The sequence below is a fragment of the Thamnophis elegans genome, chromosome 13 (assembly GCF_009769535.1).
Source record: "Thamnophis elegans isolate rThaEle1 chromosome 13, rThaEle1.pri, whole genome shotgun sequence".
Lineage (NCBI taxonomy): Eukaryota > Metazoa > Chordata > Lepidosauria > Squamata > Colubridae > Thamnophis > Thamnophis elegans.
Window position 1 is genome coordinate 6229504 of NC_045553.1, and position 22227 is coordinate 6251730.

Sequence of the window (22227 nt, forward strand, 5' to 3'; positions counted from 1 at the left end):
CATAGATTTCCACTGCCCTCCTCTCCTCTGCCACTTCTATTCATCTCTGCCCCCTGCCTTTTATCCCCAGAGCTAGAGTGGGGCTTTGCTAGCAGCAGTGGCTCTTCCGTCCCAAGGACTGCCCCATAGATTCCCACTGCTCTCCTCTCCTCTGCCACATCTATTCATCTCCGCCCCCTGGCTTTTATCCCCAGAGCTAGAGTGGGGCTTTGCTAGCAGCGGTGGCTCTCCCGTCCCAACGACCGGCCCATAGATTTCCACTGCTCTCCTCTCCTCTGCCACATCTATTCATCTCCTCCCCCTGCCTTTTATCCCCAGAGCTAGAGTGGGGCTTCACTAGCAGCGGTGGCTCTTCTGTCCCAAGGACCGGCCCATAGATTCCCACTGCTCGCCTCTCCTCTGCCACATCTATTCATCTCCGCCCCCTGCCTTTTATCCCCAGAGCTAGAGTGGGGCTTTGCTAGCAGCAGTGGCTCTTCCGTCCCAAGGACTGCCCCATAGATTCCCACTGCTCTCCTCTCCTCTGCCACATCTATTCATCTCCGCCCCCTGGCTTTTATCCCCAGAGCTAGAGTGGGGCTTTGCTAGCAGCAGTGGCTCTCCCGTCCCAAGGACCGGCCCATAGATTCCCACTGCTCGCCTCTCCTCTGCCACATCTATTCATCTCCGCCCCCTGCCTTTTATCCCCAGAGCTAGAGTGGGGCTTCACTAGCAGCGGTGGCTCTTCTGTCCCAAGGACCGGCCCATAGATTCCCACTGCTCGCCTCTCCTCTGCCACATCTATTCATCTCCGCCCCCTGCCTTTTATCCCCAGAGCTAGGGTGGGGCTTTGCTAGCAGCGGTAGCTCTTCCGTCCCAAGGACCGGCCCATAGATTTTCCCTGCTCTCCTCTCCTCTGCCTTCTGCGCATCCGTGCGTCAGGCACTGGACCCAGCTGTTCCTCCGCTTCCTCACCTCCAGACCTGGGAAGGTTGACTCTCCATCTGATGGATGGCCAGGCTCCGCCTCCATATCTGTGACAGCTTCATTCCCTCTTCCCACTCGGAGCTCTCAGGTTGCCTTGATGCTGACCCTGACTCCCACTCCTCCTCCCCCTCCTCCTCCTCCTCCTTTGATTTGGCTGCTGGATTGGTCGGCGGCCGACAGGCCACAACACAAAAAGCATTTATTATGCATTAGTATTTGTTTACATTTATTGACTGACCAACTCTGCCTTGCTGAATGAAAGCACTTGGTTAACCCACTAGGCGAACCAACGTCTCCTGGCACTAGTTATAGCAGTCTTCCAATATTTGAGGGGCTGCCACAAAGAAGATGGGGTTGGCCTATTCACCAGAGCCTCTGAGGGTAGGAAAAGAAGCAAGAGATGGGAACTAATCAAGGAGAGAAACAACCTAGAACTAAGGAGAAATTTCCTGGCAGTGGGAATAACAAACCAGTAGAATGGCTTGCCTCCAGAAGTTATGGGTGCTCCACCATTGGAGGTTTTCAAGAAGAGATTGGATAGTCATTTGCCTGCAATGGTATAGGGTCGTCTTCTTGAGCAGTGCATTGGATTAGAAGACCTACAAGGTCCCTTCCAATTGTGTGATTCTTTTGTTCGGTTGTTCGGTTCTCTTGTTTCTTTGAACCTGAATGAAGAAGGAGAGCCAAAATTACTTCCTGGTGCATGGGAACCAAAGAATCCTACATAGAAGCAGAGAATGAAATAACTATTAATTATCAGATGTCAGATTGATCTCTCTCTCTCTCTCTTTCTCTTACAGGTATTGCCCTCTGCGTGGGCATGGCCAGCACATTCGCATATGCAAATTCAGCCCTTCGAGAACAAATCTCTTTAAAGGTGAATGTGGACCACGATTTGGGAAATACGAGGCTGTAATGGGCCTCTGTCATGGCACATAAAATTATTCCACCTGTAATGGAAGGTGGGAAAGACCTTGGGAGACAGAGGGAAGAGATGCTGCCTGGGGGACCGTGAGATAAAGAGATCCCTGTAGCCCACAGCTGCATAGAGGGCAGGGCAAGAGGCTCAGAAGAGACTCTCCCTAGTTTCTTGGGCTGTAAAGGAGATAGAGAAGGATTGTACTTGCAAGATTAACACATATGCCATGCACACACACACACACACAAAAAGAGGCTATGAGGGAATGACCTTAAGAGACAAGAGGAGAATAGATGCTACTGAAAGAATGGTCAGATAAGAGACTGCATAGCCTACAGCTGCATAATGGGTAGAGAAAGAGGCTGAGAAGGGACTCTCCCTAGTTTCTCAGGCTGTAAAGGAGATGGCTATAATAGCATGTGAGAAAGACCTTGAGGGATGGATGAAAAGATGCCAAGGGGAGGGTCAGATAAGAGACTGCATAGCCTACAGCTGCATAATGGGTAGAGAAAGAGGCTGAGAAGGGACTCTCCCTAGTTTCTCAGGCTGTAAAGGAGATGGCTATAATAGCATGTGAGAAAGACCTTGAGGGATGGATGAAAAGATGCCAAGGGGAGGGTCAGATAAGCGACTGCATAGCCTGCAGCTGCATAGAGGGCAGGGCAAGAGGCTCAGAAGAGACTCTCCCTAGTTTCTTGGGTTGTAAAGGAGATGGAGAAGGATTGTACTTGCAAGATTAACACATATGCCATGCACCCACAAACACACCCACACATACACACGCGTGCACACTATGGGGGAATGACCTTAAGAGACAAGAGGAGAATAGATGCTACTGTAAGAATGGTCAGATAAGAGACAGCATAGCCCACAGCTGCATAATGGGTAGAGAAAGAGGCTGAGAACGGACCCTCCCTAGTTTCTCAAGCTGTAAAGGAGATGGCTGTAATAGCATGTGAAAAAGACCTTGAGGGATGGATGAAAAGATGCCGAGGGGAGGGTCAGATAAGAGACAGCATAGCCCACAGCTGCATAATGGGTAGAGAAAGAGGCTGAGAAGGGACTCTCCCTAGTTTCTCAGGCTGTAAAGGAGATGGCTATAATAGCATGTGAGAAAGACCTTGAGGGATGGATGAAAAGATGCTGAGGGGAGGGTCAGATAAGAGATGGCATAGCCCACAGCTGCATAATGGGTAGAGAAAGAGGCTGAGAAGGGACTCTCCCTAGTTTCTCAGGCTGTAAAGGAGATGGCTATAATAGCATGTGAGAAAGACCTTGAGGGATGGATGAAAAGATGCCAAGGGGAGGGACAGATAAGAGACTGCATAGCCCACAGCTGCATAGAGGGCAGGGCAAGAGGCTCAGAAGAGACTCTCCCTAGTTTCTTGGGTTGTAAAGGAGATGGAGAAGGATTGTACTTGCAAGATTAACACATATGCCATGCACACACAAACACACCCACACATACACACACGCGCACACTATGAGGGAATGACCTTAAGAGACGAGGAGAATAGATGCTACTGTAAGAATGGTCAGATAAGAGACAGCATAGCCCACAGCTGCATAATGGGTAGAGAAAGAGGCTGAGAAGGGACCCTCCCTAGTTTCTCAGGCTGTAAAGGAGATGGCTGTAATAGCATGTGAGAAAGACCTTGAGGGATGGATGAAAAGATGCCGAGGGGTGGGTCAGATAAGAGACGGCATAGCCCACAGCTGCATAATGGGTAGAGAAAGAGGCTGAGAAGGACCCTCCCTAATTTCTCAGGCTGTAAAGGATATGACGGTAATGGTATGTGGAAAAGACTGGGAGGCTGGGGGACGAGATGATGCAGGGGGAAAAGGCTACTTATCCTTCAGCTGGACAGTGGGCGGGGCAAGAGGCTCAGAAGGGACCCTCCCTAGTTTCTTGGGCAGTAAAGGAGACAGCTGTGACAGTATGTGGGGAAAACCTTGGGGAGATGAGATGCTGCCTAGAGAATGATTGGATAATGGACAGCAGAGCCTGAGCTGCAGGTCATGTGTTGTGATCTTCCTGTCCTTCTAGGAAAAAAGATCCATCTTCATGGTTTTCTGGATCTTGGTCTTCCTTGCAGGGAACACCCTGTACTTGCTCTACACCTTCAACTCCCAACAGCTGTATAACAGGTGAGTCAACCCGCTTCCTCCTCTTCTGAGACAAAGGGACTGCTCTCTTCATCTAATGGCAAGAGATTAATTCATTTGTCCTGTGCTGTCCTGCCCTATCCTATCCCACCCTATCCCATCCTATCCTATTACTTATCCTATACCATACCATACATTATCCTATCCTATCCTATTAATCATCCCATACTTCCTATTAATTTTCCCATCCCATCCTATCCTATCCATTATCCTTTCTTTTCCTATCCTATCCAATCCATTATCCTATCCTATTAATTATCACATCCTATTCTATTAATTACTCTATCCTATCCATTATCCCATCATACTGATTATTCTATCCATTATCCTATCATACCCATTATCCTATCCAATCTTATCCTATTAATTGTCTCATTCTATCCTATCCTATCCAATCCTTTACCCTCTCCTATTAATTATCACCTTCTATTCTATTAATTATTCTATCCTATTCATTATCCCATCATACCCATTATTCTATCCAATCTTATCCTATTAATTATCTCATTCTATCCTATCCATTATTCTTTCTTATCCTATCCTATCCTATCCATTCCATTATCCTATCCTATTAATTATTACATCCTATTCGATTAATTACTCTATTCTATCCTATCATACCCATTATTCTATCCATTATCCTATCATGCCCATTATCCTATCCAATCTTATCCTATTATCTCATTCTATCCTATCCTGTCCTATCCAATCCAATCCAATCTAATCCTTTACCCTCCACTATTAATTATTACATTCTATTCTATTAATTATTCTATCCTATCCATTATCTTATCATACCCATTATTCTATCCAATCTTATTCTATTAATTATCTCATTCTATCCTGTCCATTATCCTTTCTTATCCTATCCAATCCATTATCCTATCCTATTAATTATCACATCCTATTCTATTAATTACTCTATCCTATCCATTATCCTATCATACCCATTATTCTATCCAATCTTATCCTATTAATTATCTCATTCTATCCTATCCATTAGCCCTATCCTATCCTATCCTATCCTATCCATTATTCTATGTATTATCTTATCCTATTAATTATCTCATCCTGTCCTATTAATTATCCTACTCTATCCATTATCCTATCCTATCCACCATGGGAATACTTAATCCCAAAATATACTTATGGGTGCTGATTTTTAATCCGTCGGATTATAAGAGTTCCCATAGAAAAGCAGTAAAATGAAAGAGACAAAGCCCCCATTGAAATCCGAATTGCTGCAAAGAGATAAAATTATTTTCACGTCCCTTCACTACTGGCCTTCTCTTCTCTTCATCTTTTTGTTACCTCGTTGATTTGATCGTGTTTTGAGTTTTCCTTTACTGTCCTTTTTTTTTTAACTAGCCCACTCATTTTGGCTCCTTTGATTTGTCTTTTAGGATTTAATTTTCCCTGTAGTGCTGTGCCATATTGTGAGTATTTTCATTTTGGTTTTCTCCCTTCTCTCTCTCTCTCTCTTTAAATCACATCTCGTGATAAAGTTGTGCTGTAACAAGCTCAGTGGCTAAGACACTAAGCTTGTCGATCAGAAAGGTCAGCAGTTCGGGGGTTCGAATCCCTAGCGCCGTGTAACGGAGGGAGCTCCCGTGACTTGTCCCAGCTTCTGCCAACTTAGCAGTTCAAAAGCATGTAAAAATGCAAGTAGAAAAATAGGGAGCATCTTTGGTGGGAAGGGAACAGTGTTCTGTGTGCCTTCGCCATTGAATCATGCTGGCCACATGACCACGGAGACGTCTTTGGACAGCGCTGGCTCTTCGACTTTGAAATGGAGATGAGCACTGCCCCCTAGAGTCGGGAACGACTAGCATGCATGTGCGAGGGGAACTTTACCTTTAACTAAATTTGAAACGTAGATCAAGGGAGGTATAGAAATCTTTTTCTACAAGATTTCAAGTGCTGCCTTTGAAAGTGACACAAATGTACCTTGTGTTTCTCGAGAAATTAAAAAATACTTTGTGCTTTAATGCTTCTGTTCCAGGTCCTTCCATGGTTATGTTAACTTTATTTTAGATTTTGTCCCTCGTTGCCTTTAATTCCCCTTTCCTGATAAAATTGCCTCGCTGGAAAGCTTTATTGCAATATTCAAGCAGGGATTCTTTCTATTGCAACATTCAGAAATATTATTTGATTTAGGAATGCAGAAACATTTCTCTTCGTTTTATTGACTTAACTTAAGCGGCTTGTAATTTCAAAATTTGCTTTCACAGTTTGCGACTCTGAGTGGCGTATAGTAATAAAAATTAGGAAAAAAGTCGTAGATTTTAACGAGATTAGATACTATACAAAATCAAAATAAATGATGAAAAGCAACAGAGGCCCTTCCTTGGCTTGGCAATATTGACCTCTTACTGGCTTCGTACTTTGGACCACCACCTTCATAAGGTAAAGGTCAAGGTTCCCTTTGCACATATGTGCTAGCCGTTCCCGACTCTAGGGGGCAGTGCTAGCCGTTCCCGACTCTAGGGGGCGGTGCTCATCTCCGTTTCAAAGCCGAAGAACCAGCACTGTCCGAAGACGTCTCCGTGGTCATGTGGTCGGCATGACTCAATGCTGAAGGCGCATGGAACGCTGTTCCCTTCCCACCAAATGTGGTCCCTATTTTGCTATTTGCATTTTTTATGTGCTTTCAAACTGCTAGGTTGGCAGAAGCTGGGACAAGTCACGGGAGCTCACTCCGCTTGGGATTCGAACCGCCAAACTGCCGAGCTTTCTGATCGACAAGCTCAGCATCTTAGCCACCGAGCCACCCTTATGAAGACAACCTTCATAACCCCCCCACTATTGGCAATGTGGTCTGGTGCCCACGAATACTTAAAAACATCTAAATGGACATCAGGTTAACTACTACATTCGATTATTAAGGAGGATTGTAAGGGACTGGAAGTAGTTAAGCTTCACTGTGGTCATAAGCTGAGGACTACTTCTGTTCTATCTTTCATCCTAAATTACTCCTTGGTTCTCTCTGAGCTTGGTTGTTGATTTTATTTTTGCAAACATTTCATTACCCAAACTAGGTAACATCATCAGTTGTGACTGACACTTCTGGAAATGGGTGGGGTTTGTAGACAGGGGGAGGAGGAGGAGGAGGAGGAGGAGGAGGAGGAAGGACTGTGGTGGTCTTTGGTGCTCTCTGAGCTTGGTGGTTTTCTTGCAGACATTTCATGACCCAACTAGAAAACGTCATCAGTGCTAGAAGGAAGAGGGGTTTGTGAGAAGGAGAAGGAAGAGGAGGAGGAGGAGGAGGAGGAGGAGGAGGAAGAGGAGGAAGAGGAGGAGGAAGTAGAGGAAGACTGTGGGGTCCTTGGTGGTTTCTGAGTTTGGTGGTTTTCTTGCAAATGTTTCATGACCCAACTAGGGAACTTCATCAGTGCTAGAAGGGATAGGAGTTTGTGAGGAGGAGGAGGAGGAGGAGGAGAAGGACTGTGTGGGTTGGTTTTTTTTTGCAGACATTTCACTACCCAAATTAGGAAACATCATCAGTGCTAGCACATCATGTCACTAGCACTGATGGCGTTACCTAGTTGGGTAATGAAACATCTGCAAGAAAACCACCAAGCTCAAAGTGCACCCAAGGACCCGCCATTTCAACCCTGAGCTACAAATATTCTGCTTTATCAGTCCTCCTAAATTCCCGATTGTGTGCATAAGTTGAGGACCACCTGCAGTCAAAATAGAACAAGGAGACTTTGACACAATGATGCTGTTATCCCAAGTGGAGACTCTGGACTCGAGTGAAGCCCCTCTCCTGTCAATCTTCTTCTGTTTTCCAGCCTCATCTTCCTGAAGCCCAATCTGGACAAGCTGGATTTCTTCGACCTGATGTGGATGGTGGGGATTACAGATTTCGTCCTGAAGTATCTCACCATTGCTTTGAAGTGCCTGGTGTTGGTCCTGCCCAAGATCATCCTTGCGGTGAAATCCAAGGTAACATCGCTGCAATCTTTCTCTACCACGGTGGGGTCTTAAAATGAGCTCCCTAGGCTTCCAGAATGGTCCAGAAAGACAAAAGCATCCTCTTCTTTTAACTACCCCATAATCCCTTGCGGGGTGGAGTCTGGACAACTGAATGGAACTGGCAGAGTGTTTTACTGGCCAGTTGCCCTTCCCTGTCACCGATGCAGAGTTCTGTTCAGCAGATATATTCTCATCGTGCCCCAGAGAGAGAAATATCTGCCTCTACCTAGGATTGAACTCACAGCCTCCTGACTGTGAGGCGAGAGCTTCACCTCTAGGCCACTGCACCACTCCAGAAAGACAAAAACGTAGTTCACTCAAAATATCTCCCCCTAACCAAACCAGCCGTTCTCAGGTGTTGAACAATTTCTGTTGTTCTTGCTTGCTTGTCATTGGCAACACAACAATTGGGACTTTTTCATAGAGTTAAGGACCCAGTAGAAAAATTAAGAGACTCAGTGGCGAAGACGCTGAGCTTGTCGATCAGAAAGGTCAGCAGTTTGGCGGTTCGAATCCCAAACAGAGTGAGCTCCCGTGACTTGTCCCAGCTTCTGCCAACCTAGCAGTTCAGACGCACGTAAAAAGAAAGTAGAAAAATAGGAGCCACTTTGGGTGGGAAGGTCACAGCGTTCCATGCGCCTTCGGCATTGAGTCACACCGGCCACCTGACCACGGAGACGTCTTCGGACAGCGCTGGCTCTTCGGCTTTGAAACGGAGATGAGCACCGCCCCCTAGAGTCGGGAACGGCTAGCACTTATTTGCGTGGGGAACTTTTAGCTTTAGAAAAATGAAATGAGAGAGAGGGGCCTGGGGGTCCAGATCTCTCTGCCAAGACCACCCAAGACCCCCCCCTCTCCCACTTCCCTGCTCCTTTTCATCTTCCTGCTTTCCATCTTCGCTGGCAAACTTTGGTGATGAAGATAAACGGAGCCTCAATTAAATCCCGGCTTGATTATTCTGCCAGCGCTGAAATTTCCATGATGGGGTTGAAAGGAAACGCTAAGTAGGTGTGGCTGGAACGGTTCACCCCTGTTCTCCAGAGTGGCTCGGAAGGGCTATTAATTTCCCCCTGGCAGCGATCCAAGGATATTCCTCCCCCTTGGATGATGATGATGATGATGATGATGGTTTTATTTGAGGAGATTAATGGGCTGGGGCACCAGATAATCCAGCGAGGAGAGGGTGGGGGGGGAAAGGAAAGCACCCGATAAGCCATCGTTGGTCCAAGACAAATTGCAATGCTGGAAGAGGTTCGCAGCCCTTGCGTGCTCGTCTACGAGCTGTCCCAGGTTGTCATTAATCCTTGTCCAAGAGAAGAAAGAGGTTGCATCTGTATTTCCAGCCACATCAGGGGGCTGGCGAGATTGCATCTGTCGAAGACCCTCTAATAACTCACAGCCCAGATGCTTGTTTGGAACAGAGTCTTCTGGGTTTTGGGCGTCGGATGGCTTTGAGTTGCCGTTGTTTGGCCTTGTTTCCTATTTGTTGTGTGTGTTGTGTGTGTGTGTGTGTCCTCATAAAGTTTCATCTGCAGATGGAACTTAGCTTGTGGACAGAGTGAAGATCTCCCCATAAGTTATACAGTAGAGGCCAAAATTGTGGAAAGCCTTTGGGGAAAGTGTATTTTTGAGGTTTGATGTCCACTAACAGCACTTTTGGGGGGGAGTTTCAAGATAAGCCATATTCCTCTGCTGGAATGGCCTGGGAATATCCCAGACCTGTTTAACCCAATTGAAAATCTATGCCTTCCATCGTTCCCAGCATGAGGCTCTTCTCCAGGGAATCCTTCCTTCTCATTAGGTGACCAAAGGATTTGAGTTTCCTCTTCAGGATCTGGCCTTCTAAAGAGCAGTCATAGGTTGACCTCCTCTAGGACTGACCGCTTGGATGGCCTTCCAGTCCAAGGGACTCAATGCAGGAGTCTCCTCCAGCACCAGAGTTCAAAGGCCTCCATTCTTTGGCGCTCAGCCTCTCTTATGGTCCAACCTTCACAGCCGTCCATTGCAACTGGGAAAACCACAGCCTTGACTAGACGAACTTTTGTTGGCAGGGTGTTGTCTCTGCTTTTTAGGTTGCTTCTTAACTGGAAAAAATATTCCGTAATTGTTACTCGATTTACAGCAAGCCTTTGTTAACTGCGTTTTCTCAGTGCACCGCGATGCGCCAAACATTTCATTTCCCGATATAGGTCTTCTCGCTTCAAATGCGATTCGCTGTTGGCTCGGCACAAGCCAAAAATACTCTTGAAATCCAGGGCAGGTGAGAAAATGCTCATTCCCCAGGAGGCAGAAGGCAGTTTCCTGGCGAACATAGCTACACAAAAATCCTCCTGTAGCAACTGTCTCATACAACAACCATTGGCAGCTATGACGCGAATGAATGAATGAATGAATTTTATTTTTATCCTGCCTTTATTGTTGCTTATAAGTAATTCAAAGTAGAAAACATACCAAATATTCCTTCCTCCTCCTCCTTTCTCCAAAACAACAGCCCTGTGAGGTGAGCTGGGCTGAGAGAAACTGGTCCAAGATCATCTGTCTGGCTTTTATGCCTAAGGCAGGACTGGAACTCCCTGTGCCTGGTGAGTGGCCTAAAACCACTCACCCGGCTTTCATAGTTAAGGCGGGAATAGAATTTACCCTCTCCTGGTAATTGGCCCAAAGTCGCACAGCCAACTTTCATGCCTAAGGCAGGACTAGAACTCTCCATCTCCTAATTTCTAGGCTGGTTTTCATGATTAATGCAGGACTAGAGGTCCCTGTCACCTGGTGATTGGCTCAAAGTCAGCCAGCTGGCTTTCATGCCTGACAGGACTATAACTCCCCATCTCCTATTGATTGGCTCAAAGTAACTCAGCTGGCTTTCCTGCCTCAGGCAGGACTAGAACTCCCAGTCAACCTGGTGATTGGCTCAAAGTCACCCAGCTGACTTTCATGCCTAAGATAGAACTAGAACTCCCCGTCTCCTGGTGATTGTCCCAGAGTCACCCAGCTGGCTTTCATGCCTATGGCAGGACTAGAACTCACCATCTCCTGGTGATTGTCCCAAAGTCACCCAGCTATTTCCATTTCTATTTATTAAATTTATAGGCCGCCCAATCCCGAAGGACAGGACTAGAACTCCCAGTCACCTGGTGATTGGCTCAAAGTCATCCAGCTGACTTCCATGCCTAAGGCAGGACTAGAACTCGCCGACTCCCAGTCCCTCGGCTAGCCCCTTAAACCGCCACGCCAAACTCTCTCTGGAGAAGTCTTCAAGCTTTGAACTCTTCTCGGTTGAGGAAGGTGCGAGAACTCCATAACTCTCCACGAGAAATGTGTCAAAGCAAATTCTTCTTCTTCTTTTTCTACTTTTTTTAAAAAAATAAAAACTAAATAAATGGAACGCGGCTTTTTGGAAAACAAACACAGAAGTCATTGTCAGCATGGTAATAGTGGGAAGTTGCTGCTGTAGGTTTCGTGAATATTTAGCAAAGCGATTCGGGAACCGGGTGAGTGAGAAATCCAGCATCTGGCAGTTCTTAAATCCCCACTACTAAGAGTATGCCTTTCCTCTCCTCCTCCTCCCCCCCCCGACCCCTCCCTCCCTCCTTGCTTGCTTCACACCCCTCAAGCTGTCACTTCTTAGCTGAGCAAATGAAATTCTGTCATTTGCCTCCCGGAGAACAATAGATTCCTCCGGCAGCCACATGGCTCGGGCTGTTTTAATTTACTTTAATTCATTTTCAATGGAAGCAAATGGGAACGGCGCCTTGTTTGTTTTTAATGGGGGGCGTTCGGCTTTGGAGAGGGGGTGGTGGTGGCCCCCGCCGTATTCCTCCCGAGGAACAGAAGGACGCGCCTTGCTTTGGGCCACATCCGTCGTACGTTTTCCGGAGGCTTCCCGGCTTAAAACGAAGGGAAGGCTCATTGCCATAGTTGGCATTTCTTCGAGGCCCCAAAGATGAATCACTGAAGTAACCCAGCCGTTGTGACTTTTGGGGGGGGGGTATTGATAGATTGGGGGGGGTGTCTCACTCTGGTCTGTTAAAAATGGGCGGCTGTGTTTTTGCGATGGGCTACAGACGTGATCTAACTTTGCGGGAAGTTTGCAGATTATACAAAGACAACCTGATCAGTTAGTAAAGCATTCCTTGAGCTGGTCAGGATCGAACTGCCGAACTGTGACTTTGAGCCAATCACCAGGAGACTGTGAGTTCTAGTCCTGTCTTAGGCATGAAAGCCAGCTGGGTGACTTTGAGCCAATCACCAGGAGACTGTGAGTTCTAGTCCCGTCTTAGGCATGAAAGCCGTCTGGGTGACTTTGGCCCAATCATCAGGAGATTGTGAGTTCTAGTCCCACCTTAGGCATGAAAGCCATCTGGGTGACTTTGAGCCAATCACCAGGAGACTGTGAGTTCTAGTCCTGTGTTAGGCATGAAAGCTATCTGGGTGACTTTGGCCCAATCACCAGGAGATGGTGAGTTCTAGTCCTGTCTTAGGCATGAAAGCCATCTGGGTGACTTTGGCCCAATCACCAGGAGATGGTGAGTTCTAGTCCTGTCTTAGGCATGAAAGCCAGCTGGTTAACTTTGAGCCAATCACCAGGAGACTGTGAGTTCTAGTCCTGTCTTAGGCATGAAAGCCATCTGGGTGACTTTGAGCCACTCACCAGGAGATTGTGAGTTCTAGTCCCACTTTAGGCATGAAAGCCATCTGGGTGACTTTGAGCCACTCACCAGGAGATGGTGAGTTCTAGTCCTGTCTTAGGCATGAAAGCCAGCTGGGTGACTTTGAGCCAATCACCAGGAGACTGTGAGTTCTAGTCCTGTGTTAGGCATGAAAGCCATCTGGGTGACTTTGGCCCAATCACCAGGAGATGGTGAGTTCTAGTCCTGTTTTAGGAATGAAAGCCAGCTGGGTGACTTTGAGCCAATCACCAGGAGATGGTGAGTTCTCATTCAGCCTTAGGCATCAAAGCTAGCTGGGTGACCGTAAGCCAATTGCCAGGAGATTGTGAGTTCTAGTCCTGCCCTAGGCTTGAAAGTGCCTGGGTGTCGTTGAGCCAATCACCAGGAGACAGTGAGTACTAATCCTGCCTTAGGCATGAAAGCGTGGAAACGTGTGCAGGAAAACTACCAAGCTAAGAAAGCACCAAGGGAACCCCCCCCCCAAGTCCTCCACCCCACTCTCCTCCCCCTCCTATCCACAAACCCCACTCCTTTCTAGCACTGATGCTGTTACCTAGTTGGGTAAAGAAACGTCTGCAGGAAAACCACCAAGCTCAGAGAGCACCTAGGATGTCACATGGATTCCTGAGTATTTGTAAATGAGAAAGGATAACTGTTCTGATCCCCCTCATCCCACATCAACACATACTCCGAGCCAAAGATAAGTTACGGCATTTAAGAGCCAAGGTGGCGCAGTGGTTAAATGCAGCACTGCAGGCTACTGCTAGATCAGCAGGTCAGCGGTTCAAATCTCACCGGCTCAGGGTTGACTCAGCCTTCCATCCTTCCGAGGTGGGTAAAATGAGGACCCAGATTGTTGGGGGCAATATGCTGACTCTCTGTAAACCGCTTAGAGAGACCTGAAAGGCCTATGAAGCGGTATATAAGTCTACTGCTATTGCTATTGCTATTAATTAACAGACACACAGGTCATTGGCAGCAAACCGGCACAGACAAGCTTGGGCAGCAATCCAGCACAGATAAGGCTTGGCAACAATCCAGCCTGCCAAGCTCACAATAATGTTCTCCTGCGTTGACTTCTGCAAGAGGGGCGTGTGCACAAGCAGTCCTTTTATAGTCTGGAGAGGAGCCTAATGACCACCAGCTGAGTGCAATTACATCCTGTTCCTTATGCCTATTAGCTCTTCGGTGCCGGGCATCCAGGAACAACTCACTGCTGGCATCTGGATCACTCTCCCTTGTCTCCTCCCCACTGGTTGTAGGCTCAGGCGCCTCCTGGTGGCCAACCAGCCTTTCTGCTCCCTGCTCGGAGTCAGAACCCTGTCCAGGGTCCTCCACATCCTCCAGAGCCGACTCATAGGGCCCCTCGCTGTCGGAGTCTGGTAGCAGCTCCAACGGCTCCTGCTGGGCCACAACAGATAACTAATGAGATTTCCAAAGTGGGAATAAATGTCACAGAAGACGCCATCCCTGGAAGCAGCTCATCTTCTGTTGCTTTGAAGGAATACAATCGAGAGGAATTCAAAAGGAATTCTCAAGCTGCCTGGGAATAAAGCGGAAAAACAGAAGCCTTTTTTTTTTTGGCCAGGCAAGGAAACTTCTGAGAATTTGTAGCAACATCCATTGGTACCCTTGTGTTTGGATGGGACTGGTCACTCTGGAATCCTTTGCCTGGCCCAATGGAATGTCTAGTGGGCACCCATTTAAATAGGAGCCAGCCGTGTGCAGCAGCTGCCAAAAAAGCCAACACAGTTCTAGGCTGCATAAACAGAGGGATAGAATAAAGATCACGTGAAGTGTTGATACCACTTTATAAGGCCTTGGTAAGGCCACACTTGGAATACGGCATTCAGTTTTGGTCGCCACGATGTAGAAAAGATGTGGAGACTCTAGAAAAAGTGCAGAGAAGAGCAACCAAGAGGATGAGGGGACTGGAGGCTAAAACATATGAAGAACGGTTGCAGAAACTGGGTGTGTCTAGTTGAATGAAACGAAGAACCAAGGGAGACAGGATAGCAGTCTTCCAATATTTCAGGGGCTGCCACAAAGAAGAGGGAGTCAAATTATTCTCCAAAGCACCTGAGGGTAGGACAAGAAGCAATGGGTGGAAACGAATCAAGGAGAGAAGCAGCTTAGAACTGAGGAGTGATTTCATGACAGTGAGAACAATTAACCAGTGAATGACTTGCCTCCAGAAGTTGTGAATGCTCCAACACTGCAAGTTTTTAAGAAGATGTTGGATAGCCATTTGTCTGAAGTGGTGTAGGGTTTCCTGCATGAGCAGGGGGTTGGACTAGAAGATCTCCAAGGTCCCTTACAACTATTCTATTCTATTCACCCTTCCAATTTTCCCCTGCTTTTTTTGTACCAATCTTACCAAACTCAAAAGAGATTTTGTAACCTGTAACCGGGGAAAATAGCCCCCTCCCTCCGATCTGCAAAATCAGTCTAGCTGGCGGGGTGCCTTTTGTTTCCGGGGAAGAGGATGGAGGGCAGCGGGGAGAGAAAGTAAAAACCTCACCCCCTCTGCCTTTAAACTTCAAGGTTGCTCCAACCCCCTCTCCCCGTGTTAATCTGTTAAGTGGCCAGCCCCTGGGACCCCTCCCGGTTGCCACTGCAGATATGTGGCGCGATGTCCCCCGAGGTCTGGGCAACGCGGCTCGGCTTTGGAGCAGGCATGCTGGCGTGACTTCACTCCACGTCCCCCAGGATATGAGATCATGAGAATGCCGAAGTTCTCTATGGGCTTCGGTGCGTTCAGCGGGCAAGAACAGCCTCCGAGTGATCTCATCTGGGTGGGGAGACGGGGGGGGGGGGGGGGACAGGAGAAACTGTCAGGAAGACCTGCTGCTGTTCTGGCCCCTAAGGCACTCACTCTCCCTCTCTTCTCTCTCTTCTCTCTCTCTCCTCTATCTATCTCTTTTCTCTCTCACTCTCTTCTCTCTCGCTCTCTCATCTCTCTCTCTCTTCTCTCTCCTCTCCCCTCTCTCTTCTCTCTCATCTCTCAACTCTCTCTCCTCTCTCTCCTCTCTCTCTCTCTCATATCTCTCCTCTCCTCTCTACGCTTTTCTCTCTCTCCTCTCTCTCCTCTCTCTTCTCTAATCTATCTCTCTCTCTCTCTCTCTCTCATCTTCCCCTTGCCAGTAGCTACTGGTTCCTTGCTGGACTGGAAGCTGCTACATTCATTGTCCAGCTTCAAACAGCTTTCTTCAGACCTCTGACATTTGTCAAACTGGGGTTTGCCAGCCGAGGAGAATATCAAGATGATCTGACGCCCTCATTTTTAAGGACAAGTGTGGGGTCAACTTATTCTCCATTGTATTTAGGGGCAGGGCAAGAAGTAATGTGTGGAAGCTTATCCAAGAGAAATCCAACCTAGAACTAAGGAGGAATTTCCTGACTGTGAGAACAATTAATCAGTGGATCAACTTGACTCCAGAAGTTGTGAATGCTCAAACACTGGAGGCTTTCAAGAAGGGACTGAACAGCCACTTGCCTGTAATATGGTATAGGATCTCCTGCTCAAGCAGGGGGTTGGACTAGAAGACCTCCAAGGTCCCTTCTAAATCATTCTGAATTCTCTAAAGCATTAAAACACAAATCGTCTGCCTGGCTGCTCTTAAGCATCAGGCTTTCTTGCCGCAGTTGTGAAGTGAATCCCTGCAGTTGTTAAATTAATCACACCGTTGTTAAATGAATCTGGCTCCTCCCCCCATTCCCCAATTGACTTTGCTTGTCAGAAGGTTGCAAAAGTTGACCACATGACCCCGGGACCGTCATAAATGTGAGTCAGTGGCCAGGTGTCTGGATTTTCATCGCACGACCATGAGGATGCCGGCAATGGTCATAAGTTGCAAGTCACTTTTTTTCCAATGCCGTTTTAACTTTGAGTGGTCACTAATGAACAGTTGTAAGTCGAGGGCTACCAGGGACTCGGTGGCTCAGTGGCTAAGATGCTGAGCTTGTCAATCAGAAGGTCGGCTGTTCAGCAGTTTGAATCCCTAGCGCCACATAATGGACTGAGCTCCTGTTACTTGTCCCAGCTTCTGCCAACCTAGCAGTTCGAAAACACGCCAAAAATGCTAGGAGAAAAAATAGGGAGCATCTTTGGTGGGAAGGGAGCAGCGTTCCGTGCGCCTTTGGTGTTGAGTCATGCCGGCCACATAACCACGGAGACGTCTTCGGACAGCGCTGACTCTTCAGCTTTGAAACAGAGATGAGCACCTCCCCCTAGAGTTGGGAACAATTAGCACATATGTGCGAGGGGAACAATACAATACAATAGCAGAGTTGGAAGGGATCTTGGAGGTCTTCTAGTCCAACCCCCTGCCTAGGCAGGAAACCCTATACTGTTTCAGACAAATGGCTATCCAACATCTTCTTAAAGACTTCCAGTGTTGGAGCACTGGAACTTCTGGAGGCCAGTTGTTCCACTGATGAATTGTTCTCAGTGTCAGGAAATTTCTCCTCAGTTCTAAGTTGCTTCTCTCCTTGATTAGTTTCCACCCATTGCTTCTTGTCCCGCCCTCAGGTGCTTTGGAGAATAGCTTGAGTCCCTCTTCTTTGGAGCAGCCCCTGAGATATTGGAAGGCTGCTATCATGTCTCCCCTAGTCCTTCTTTTCATCAAACTAGACATCCCCAGTTCCTGCAACCGTTCTTCCTATGTTTTAGCCTCCAGTCCCCTCTTCAGCTTTGTTGCTCTTCTCTGCACTCTTTCCAGAGTCTGAGAAGAGCAGATGAACCTTTATATCTTTATTGTCTCATGAAATGCTAGGTAGCCAGGAAAGAGGGCTGGGGAGGCAATGTTTCTCCGAGCGGGACAAGGGAAAGGGCAGCAATTCCCCAGAAAGGAAGATATGACGACTTTATTTTCAACCTGCCCTTCCTTTCCCAAAGGGGCAGCCGAGCAGAAGGTAAACAGCGACCCAAATTGCTTTGCAGCTCTCCGGAGAGCACGGCTGAGTTCATCCGAGCAGCCTCTGTGTTGGAACAGTTAAGACGTCCTGCGTTTCCTCTCGTGGCATCTTGAGTTTTGGGGAGTCCCTTTTGAGCCAAATAAAAACATGTGCGGGGGGGGGGGACGACAAAATGAGGAGACGCCTTCCTTAAAGACATCCCGACCTGCTTCTGAATGGAAGCTCTTCAGGTGTCATTGCACGTTATTCAACTTATGAAAGATACTTATTAAAGATAAGTCTTGCACGCAGAAGCTGTCAAATCAAGGGAAAACCTGGAAAAGGAACCGACTTTCTGTCTGTTTAGAAAACAGGAGTTTCACTGCATGGAGAAGCATTCAATCAGGGTTGTCCAACCTTGGCCACTTTAAGACTTGTGGACTTCCAACTCCCAACATTCCCCAGCCTTTACTTGTACTATGAAACATTGGTATTATTAGTTGCAAAGTCGTGTCCGACCCATCGCGACCCCATGGATAACATTCCTCCAGGCCTTCCTGTCCTCTACCGTCCTCTGGAGTCCATTTAAACTCACGCTGACTGCTTCAGTGACTCCATCCAGCCACCTCCTTCTCTGCTGTCCCCTTCTTTTGCCCTCCATCGTTCCCAGCATGAGGCTCTTAGCCAGGGAGTCCTTCCTTCTCAGTAGGTGGCCAAAGGATTTGAGTTTCCTCTTCAGGATCTGGCCTTCTAAAGAGCAGTCATAGGTTGACCTCCTCTAGGACTGACCCCTTGGATGGCCTTGCAGTCCATCTTATCTATCTATCTATCTATCTATCTATCTATCTATCTATCTATCTATCTATCTATCTATCTAATCTTTTCTATGTTGTTGTTCTTACTTGCAAAGTAGTGCGACCCTATGAACAACCTTCCTCCAGACCTTCCTGTCCTCTACCATCCCACAGAGTCCATTTAAGCTCACGCCGACTGCTTCGGGGACTCCATCCAGCCACCTCCTTCTCTGGCGTCCCCTTCTTCTTTTGCCCTCCATCGCTCCCAGCATGAGGCTCTTCTCCAGGGAGTCCTTCCTTCTCCTTAGGTGGCCAAAGGATTTGAGTTTCCTCTTCAGGATCTGGCCTTCTAAAGAGCAGTCAGGGTTGATCTCCTCTAGGACTGACCGGTTGGATGGTCCAAGGGACTCGCAGGAGTCTTCTCCAACACCAGAGTTCAAAGATATAGTATGAAACCTATACAAGCACAACCATACATAGTGTTTGTCGAGATTGGAGAATCTAATTTGCCTTGGCTGAATTAGCCAATTGGAGGCTGGCTGCGGAATTGTGGGAATTGAAGTCCACGGGTCTTAAAGTTGCCAAGGTTGGACACGGTTAAACCATTGGTCTACTGATGGCACAAAAAAGAGAAATAATACTTAGGGGAGCCCAGAATGTTGGACACCTTATACAATTTATATAATTTAAATTAGCACAATTTATTCTTGCTCTGTGGCATGATAATGTTTACCCTTTGTGCTTTTTCATGTTTTATTTTCCTTGAATAGTATTTTTCTTCTATTCAATTGTGTCTGATTCTCAGAGACGGCCCTAGACAATCCCTGCCATTTTCTTGGTAAGGTTTTTTTTTTCCAGAAGTAGTTAGCCATTGCCTCCTTCCCTGGGCTGGGAGAGAGGGATTGGACCAAGGTCACCCAGCTGGATTCGTGCCCTAGGCGGGACTAGAACTCTAGAGAGAAAGAGATGAGAGAGAGGAAAGAGAGATGAGAGAAAGAGAAGAGAGAGAGAGAGGAGAGAGAAGATCGAGACTATATATATGTATGTATGTATGTATATGTATATGTATATGTATATGTATATGTATATGTGTATGTATATGTATTAAGTGTTACAACCCCCAGTATGCCCAAATATGGGAGGAAGCCCACTGCTTCCACTCTCTGTCCATCGGCTCGTCACAAGAGACTATCCAGACAGAAACCCAATATTTTTACTGTTGCCTTTGTTACACAAAGCACAAATACAACACACACACAGACACACACACACACACACACAGAGATAGATAGATAGATAGATAGATAGATAGATAGATAGATAGATAGATAGATAGATAGATAGAGAGAGAGAGAGAGAGAGAGAGAGAGAGAGAGGAGAGGAAGACAGGGAGGGAGGGAAAGAGGGACTAGAACTCCCAGTCTCCCAGTTTCTAGCCTGGTACTTTACCCACCATAATTAAACTCTCGCCTTCCATTGGGATGAAAGCTCTTGATAGTTTTGCTGTTTTGCAAGCTATTTGAAACTTGATGTTGTTGGAGAAAGATGACTTAATGATGAATTGGACGATGCATCTACTAGTGGAACTAAGTGAGGCTCCTGAGCAGTGGTGGGTTTCAAAATTTTTTAGAATTTTTTTGACCATGTGACTGGGTGGGAGTGGCTTGCCAGCCATGTGACTGGGTGAGCATGGCCAACTTATAAAAAGGGGTGAAACTCACTTAACAACACTCTTGCTTAGCAACCAAAATGTTGGCTCAGAAAGTCTGGCATTTGAAGCACGCAAGTCTTAAAGCTGTCAAGTTACAAGACCCTTGCACCCCTAACCCTTTAGAAAAAAAAACCCAGGGGTGTTCAAAGTTGACAGCTTTAAGACTTGTGGACTTCAACTCTCAGAATTACTCCTCTCGCTCTTCATCTTGATGATGTGCGGACGGGCGGGGGGAGGGAGCTGGACCGGTTCTAAATGGCACTGTAGATTTGTGGAACCTCTTCTATAGAAGAGGTTAGAACTGTCAGGAACCCACCCCTGCTCCTGAGGTATTTAAGCACTCCTCAGAATAAGATCCACTATATTCATTGCGATGGATTCTCTTAGAAGGAGATGTGGAATTGTATTTGACGTCGTCTCCAATTCCTGTTTCTTCCTTCTCTCTCTTGTAGGGGAAGTTCTACCTGGTGATTGAAGAAGTCAGCCAGTTATTCCGTTCCCTGGTCCCCATCCAGCTGTGGTATAAGTACATCATGGGGGATGATCCATCCAGCAGCTATTTCCTTGGGGGAAGTCTTCTCATTATGTACAGCCTCTGCAAAGTAAGTGGTCACGCTAAAAATCTATGGAAATTCTCAGTCATCCGGGTCTTGGTTGTTTCAAAGTTGTTGTTTTTTTTCAAAAGGCAATTGGACTTCTCCAGATTTTCCTTGAAGATGTTTCGCTTCTCGTCTAAGAAGCTTCCTCGGTTCTCTACTAACCCTAACCCTGGGTTTCTTCAGTCGGAAGGGAAGAAGCGAGTTGGATGAGAAGTGAAACATCTTCAAGGAAAAAGTCCAGAATCCCCTGCATGGATTGTCCCTGTGATTAAAGAGCCGAGGTGGCGCAGTGGTTAGGGTGCAGTACTGCAGGCCATTTCAGCTGACTGTTATCTGCAGTTCAGCGGTTCTAATCTCACCGGCTCAAGGTTGACTCAGCCTTCCATCCTTCCGAGGTGGGTAAAATGAGGACCCAGACTGTGGGGGCAATATGCTGACTCTGTAAACCGCTTAGAGAGGGCTGAAAGCCCTATCAAGCGGTATATAAGTCTGACTGCTATTGCTATGTAGGCCGGAAGGGGAGAAAGCCAACCACCAGATTGCAAGGACACAAGCGAGCAGGCAGATGAGGAGACCCAAACTCATCGGTAGCGTGGGCTTACAATAGAACCATTACAGTTCACGCTGCAACGAAGAAGGACCACACATTCAATTTCTCAGCTACTATGATTGTAGGATGAGCAGGCTCAAAAACAGCCAGGGAAACAGGCCCCTCGTCAGTTAATTTACTACCTGCCTATCAAGTACTTAGAAAGTGAGGGCTGAGCAACACTAGCAAATGACAATTAACGATGTAAAAGCCAGCCATTAACACATCCCAAACTACCTCTAAAAAGCCGCATACACAATGGTGAAATTCAGCCAGCTCGCACCTATTCGGGAGAACCAACTTTCTAAGCAGTTCGGTTGTTGGAAGAAATCTCTTTTCTTTTTTCCCCCACCTTGCAGGGCTAATCCTGTAAGGAAGGCAGGAAGGAAGGAAACATTCTGGTGTTGTTTCTAGCCTAATCTCTGTTGCCCTGCTTACAGAAACGGCCTCTCTGGTTAACCCTTATTACATAGTGACAGCTAAGGCGAAGAAGAGCCCATCGATGGGAATGACGTTGAGTTGGTCATGCCTACCCAGTCACATGACCTCCGAGCCACGCCTACCCAGCTGGCCATTAGGGCAGAGAACCGGCTGTTAAATTATTTGAATCCCACCACTGAGCATGCAACAGGCACCATAAATGCCATACACAAAACAAGACACACTGCTAGACAGAAGTTCCCCGAGGATGGGCTCCGGCACAAATCCGAAAGCTCGGAAGACAAAACCTCTGGTTCCGGTGACCAATACAGTTTGGATCCTTGATAAGCTTTGTTCTTGTAGACATCTGGTTAAGCTAGAAGAGTGAATCTTGCTGTTTTCTATTTGATTTTTTTTTTACTCAGTTCTTTGATTTATATACCATCTGCTCCAGCCAATGACCCAGCCTGTATGCCGCTGACATCTGGCTCGGTCTTTCCCCTCTGCCCTTTACGGTCC

At 47.1% G+C, this 22227-nt stretch overlaps 1 protein-coding gene across 1 annotated transcript in view; it reads left to right on the top strand.

Annotated features, from left to right (window-relative positions):
- Positions 1-22227, top strand: part of RNFT2 (ring finger protein, transmembrane 2) — a 39045-nt gene that overhangs the window by 7752 nt on the left and 9066 nt on the right. Inside the window, exons 4-7 of the mRNA XM_032228837.1 lie at positions 1767-1843; positions 3933-4033; positions 7846-7999; positions 20553-20702. Coding sequence (XP_032084728.1) covers positions 1767-1843; positions 3933-4033; positions 7846-7999; positions 20553-20702 — 482 coding nt within the window. The remainder of the gene's footprint in view (positions 1-1766; positions 1844-3932; positions 4034-7845; positions 8000-20552; positions 20703-22227) is intronic.